This window comes from Gavialis gangeticus, unplaced genomic scaffold (assembly GCF_001723915.1).
Source record: "Gavialis gangeticus isolate Ggan-Ray unplaced genomic scaffold, GavGan_comp1, whole genome shotgun sequence".
Classification (NCBI taxonomy): Eukaryota; Metazoa; Chordata; order Crocodylia; family Gavialidae; genus Gavialis; species Gavialis gangeticus.
The window spans coordinates 67,237,279-67,242,961 of record NW_017729032.1 but is presented as its reverse complement, the minus strand read 5'-3'; the positions used below and the strand labels follow the sequence as shown (position 1 = coordinate 67,242,961).

Sequence of the window (5,683 nt, the reverse complement as noted above, 5' to 3'; positions counted from 1 at the left end):
TTATTCCTGGTCACTCCTGGTAGTGCTCGGGGGAACAGGGACTTCCCCAGTGCCTGCTGGTCCCCTCTGACTAGTTTGTAACAGGCCACTAGATCCCCCCTCAGCCTTCTCTTCTGGAGGCTGAACAGGTTCAGGTCCCATAGCCTCTCTTCGTAGGGCCTGCCCTGCTGCCCCCTGATCATACGAGTGGCCCTCCTCTGGACCCTCTCCATGTTGTCCACATCCCTCTTGAAGTGCGGCGCCCAGATCTGGACACAGTACTCCAGCTGCAGCCTGACCAGTGCCGCATAGAGGGGGATTATCACTTCCTTGGATCTGCTTGAGGTGAATGCAGGTTTGTGAATGCTGAGATGGTGGGGCGGATAGAGCATCCCACAGGAGCATGGTGGGTAGGCCTCCACGTGCTCAGTGGTGGACCTGGATGTGGACCGGAACTACTTCCCGTCCACTTCCAGGTTCACCGCCGAGCATGCAGGGGACCCCCCTTGCAGCCCCCCAGCTCAGCGATCGAGCATGGGAGGACCCCAGGTAACCCCTAGACTCACGAGGCACCAGTTGCCAAGCTGGGGGGGATCCCCCATGCGCTCCGCAGCAGACCCAGAAATGGACCTGAAGTGCTTCTGGTCCACTTCCGGGTGTGCTGCTGAGCGTGCTGGCCCACACCTGCGCTCCCATGGGACGCTCCTTCTGCCCCACCATCTCAGTGTTCACGAGCCACCTGGTATCTTAAGGTATGTAGAAAAAACATATAAAGCTGTGTCTATGTCTGAATCGTTGAATCTCTCCAAATTAATCTGGAGGATTCTGCTTCGGTTCAGAGAGATTAATGGGTCTCCTGATTTGATCCGAATTTGGAGATTTGGCCTCCAAATCAGGCCAAATCTCCTGCGAATTGAACTAGTGACCAAAGCTTCGCACAGCCCTACTGTGTAGGTAGAGACCTCATTTGGAATACCATGGATCATTCTGGTCACGTATGTTCAAGAGAAATGAACTTAAACTGGCACAGTTCAAAGGAAAGAGATAATACAGTGATCAAGAAAATTGAGAGCCTATCTGACAAGAACAGACTAAAAGGTCTTGGCTTGTCTCTCCTAGAAAAAGGAAGGCGGAGAAAAGATTGCTATCTATAAGTACATCAGGGTATAAATACCTGGGAGGGAAAAAGAATTATTTAAGCTAATGGATAATGTTGGCACAAAAGTAAATGGGCATAAACTGGCCATTAATACATTTAGGTTGCACACTAGAATAAAGTTTCTGTCAGAACAGTGATGTTTTGCAGCAGCCCCCCAATCAGAGAACTGTTGGCAAAAAACATAAGTACTCATAACACAGACTTGGATTAAATTATGACAGGGATCATCAATATGACATGGAGGAATGCAATAGCAGGGACCTGGACTAGGTGACCTAGGAGGTTCCTTCTAGTTTTGTATTCTTGGAACTGCAGAACCACAGAACAGCAAGTCCAGTTTACTGTCTACATGCCAAATGACAACATGCTGCTACTGGCTTACATTTGGGTTCTCTCATTTGGTTCTCACATTCATAATATGATTTATGAGAGGTTCCTACACCATGGAACAGGGACCAATAGTAGCCTGTAGAACAGTTGCAGGGGTCATGCAGAGATGTTGATCATCTGGGTGCAGTGCTCTCTTTGTTCCCAGCTGCAAGTATCTAAGATATTCATTGCAAGAAGAGCCTGGAGGCCTTTAAAGACAGTTGGAATAAGGAAGACGAATGAGCCTTGCTGCCTCTGCTGGATGCCTTTGTTACACAAATAAACAAGAAAGCAGAAATTGAAGCACATCTTATTATTGGAGCTGGGAAGTAGAAGGTACCAATTGGTGCAGGGGACTGAACCCGATGATCTTCCAAGGTCCCTTCTGGCCTTACAATCTATGAATCTACGAATTCCTGAGAAGCACATCTAGAGGAGAAGGGAACCAAGCAGCAAGGAGAAATAAGGGGAACAGTGGATATGTACACATGCACTTACAGTATATGTTATGCTGTGTAAAATTGATAGAGATTTGGCATTGGATTCTATGAAGTACAGGAAACCAACAAAGCTTTCTGACTGTAACATGAGGGTAGGTCCTGATCCCAGGTACAGGCATGGAAACAAGCACACAAAGTTTAAACACTAAAGCACCATAACATATAACAGAGAATGACAGAAGTGAAGAATAAAGACAATGAAAATTTGAATAAGAGTTCAAAGGAGTGAATGAAATAACTCAGTGATGACAGCAATGTAAAGGAAAGCACCATGTGTACCTTCATTTCTGCTGAGCTCTATGTCAGCAAACAAGCCAATTTTGATAACCTGCCATAAAAGGCCCAAGACAAGGTAAGGTTTCCCCTCTTTTAAGTCTTCAGCACCAATGTTAACAACATGGCACCCAATAGCTGAGGCAGAGTTCAAGGCGAGGTTCAAATTTTCCTGGGGGGAAAAAAAAGAGAGAGAGAGTTTTATTACAATGCAATAACTCAAAATGGGAGATGGAGGGAAGAGGACAAAGGAGAAAAAATGAGTAAACTTAAATATAAGCCTATTCAGGATTAGGGCCTAAATTGTGTGATAGCTCTGAATTTTCCAGGACTGAAGGATGCTTCAGTGTCCCAGTGCAAATCAGAGAACCTGCCCTTGGCCAGGATAAGAAGCTTCTGTTTCTTACCTTGATGGGTCACAACACATTCTACCTTGAGTCTGTCACTGGTCCCAGCCTGACTATTGCTTACTTTGGCCATTATATGAGTATCATACAGAGGGGAAAGGAAGAGAAAGGCCAAATTTTGAGAAGTGTTGGGGGGAAGGAAGTTCCCCATCCATTCTTCAAGATGGAGAACTGAATGAAGGAGATATTTCAGACAGACTGAAATTCGTATGTTTTATTATTTTAAAGGGGTAGTCTGAATTTGATCAAAGGTTTGGCATGTTCAAATAAGTCTCTGAGAAAATAGATTAGTAGGCAGAGATCAGATGAAGCAGACATAGGTGCCTAGCAAATGGCATTTATCACATGGCTTTGCAATTTATCACATGAATTTTGCTACCATATGGAAGGGCTGATGGATTTGATTAGATAGAAAACACATACAGGTACCAAGCATGAACTGAAAAATTCACAACACTGAAAATTGTCTTCTCTGTACTTGACAGTTGTAAAAGGGTTAAGCTAAAGCATAAGCTATATTGATTCAATCATGCCTAAAACTGACAGGGATTGATCTGTGCTGCATCAGTAAGTTGTGTTGCTGACTCTAGAGAATTAGTACTGGAAAAAAATGCAGATTGCAGCACAACAACCCAAAATAATGGCTTCTAAGCTTACTTGATCCTGGCTAATGCCTCATTTAATCAGGGATAAGGGAAGGTTGAAGTGGGTTACATTTATATACAGAATATATATCTATTTATATATACCTGTACACAGATCTATCTATCTATCTATCTATCTTTATCTATATCTATAGATATAGGTGGGTGGCAAATTGGCTTAGGGGCTGCACCCAGACAGTGGTGGTGGATGGGTTGGTATCAACTTGGAAAGATGTTGGCAGTGCAGTCTTACAGGGTTTGGTCCTTGGACCTGTGCTTTTCAGTGTCTTCATCAGTGACTTGGATAAGGGCATGGAAAGCACTCTGTCCAAATTCACAGATGATACCATGTTATGGGGTAAAGTTAACACACTAGAGGGTAAGGAACAAATCCAGGAGGATCTGGACAGATTGGAAAAGTGGGCGGAACAGAATAGGATGCAGTTCAACAAGGATAAATGCTAGGTACTGCACCTAGGGAGAAGGAATCACCAGCATGCTTACAGGCTAGGGGAGGACCTTCTAAGCAGCACAGCAGAGGAAAAGGATCTCAGAGTCATTGTTGACACCAAGATGAACATAAGTTGTCAAGGTGACGAAGCGATCAGTAAAGCTAACCGCACTTTATCATGCATTAGCAGGTGTGTGACAGACAGGTCCAGGGAGGTGATACTTCCCCTCTATGAGGCATTGGTCAGGCCACCGTTGAAGTACTGCATCCAGTTTTGGGCGCCGCACTTCAAGAGGGATGTGGACAACCTCAAGAGGATTCAGAGGAGGACCACTTGTATGGTTGCGGGCCTGCAGGCAAAGCCCTACGAGGAGAGATTGAGGGCCCTGGATCTCTTTAGCCTCCGCAAGAGAAGGCTGAAAGGTTATCTTGTGGCTACCTAAAAATCCATTGGGTGGGTAGAAAGGAATAGGAGATGCTCTGTTTACCAGGGCACCCCTTGGAGTAACTAGGAACAATGTCCACAAACTGACAGAGAGCAGATTTAGGTTAGACATCAAGAAGAACTTTTTTACAGTAAGGGTTGCCAGAATGGGCTTCCAAGGGAGGTGGACATATATATATATATATGTACGCATGTATATATGTATATAAAAATATTTCCACCTCCCTTGGAAGCCTATTCTGGCAACATATGTCTACATTCCATTATAGGAAAAGTTGACTGAGGTTGAATTTAGATCATGGCAGAAAAAATTTTGCTTTTCAGTTTATTTTAAATAATGTTTGTGAGCACAAAAAATAAAAATGAATTCAATGCTCAGGTTAAATAGATAAAATTAGAAAAGAAATGCAGTTGCTAGGGTTCTGACAAGAATATTAACCCATGCATGTTGTATGTGTGTAGTATTTGTACACCTCAGCTGGCATTTTATTAGACTGGAATTCAGGAGATAGGGTTTCCATTCCTACCTCTGCACAGAGTATTGTGTGTTCTCAGGCACATCACCTAATCTCAGCACTCAGGTGCCTTTTAGTATTTGAGGAATTAAACTAAATTTAAATTTGTTGTGGTCTTCATTGAGTCTTGATGACTGAACTCTTATGGCACCTATTACCTGGGAATCTGAGGCTCAAGTCCTACAAAAAATTACCTTCTTACTTAATTTTAAGCATATGATTTGACCCCCTCACTTCAGCAGGATTGCTCATGTTTAAAATTAAGCATAGGTATAAGTGTCTACAAGATTAGGGCTAACATATTTTACTTGGTCACAAGCTGTGCCCGGCTGTTTTGGGTAGGGCTGTGATACTAATAGCATTAAATCTAATTAAATACAGAAGAGTGACTCGTGGAAAAGCACAAAACCATACTCCATCTTTCAGTTACCTGTATTGTGAAGGGAGTTAGTTTCTTTTTGTTAATTGTCCTTTCATCAATGGTATCTGGCACAGAAAAGTTGATCATTTTACTGGAAATACAAGAAAAAATACAAGTGAGAAATATGCCACTAGCTATACCAAAGAGGTTCTGGCACACCTGTGAAAAAAACATCAGGATCTGGCTTATGTTGAACATGCAAACGAACATATAGAAGCCAGTGGGTTCTTTACTTTGAAGTCCTGCTTCCATTTTTATTCAGTCTTTACTCAGGCAAACTCCTGCTGGCTCCATTATCTCTCCATAGATTCCAGGGACAGAGACATGCCACTTTGTAACAAATCATGCATTTAGTTTACAAAGATAAAAACTAAAGGGGAAAAAACATAGTACCTTTTAAGAAAAAAGGATCTTGAAAAAGAGAGTCCCTAAGGCACTGATCCTACCAAGAATCACACCCATGCATCCTTTTAAAGTTAACACAAATGATCATGGACCTCCAGTTAAGCAGATATATATA

The 5,683-nt window shown here is 42.9% G+C and overlaps 1 protein-coding gene across 2 annotated transcripts in view; it reads right to left on the bottom strand.

Annotated features, from left to right (window-relative positions):
* Positions 1–5,683, bottom strand: part of LCP1 (lymphocyte cytosolic protein 1) — a 75,738-nt gene that overhangs the window by 21,602 nt on the left and 48,453 nt on the right. For both annotated transcript variants that reach the window (XM_019525120.1, XM_019525119.1), the window contains exons 6-7: positions 5,173–5,254; positions 2,287–2,452 (exon numbers count right to left, since the gene is read on the bottom strand). In XM_019525120.1, coding sequence (XP_019380665.1) covers positions 2,287–2,452; positions 5,173–5,254 — 248 coding nt within the window. The remainder of the gene's footprint in view (positions 1–2,286; positions 2,453–5,172; positions 5,255–5,683) is intronic.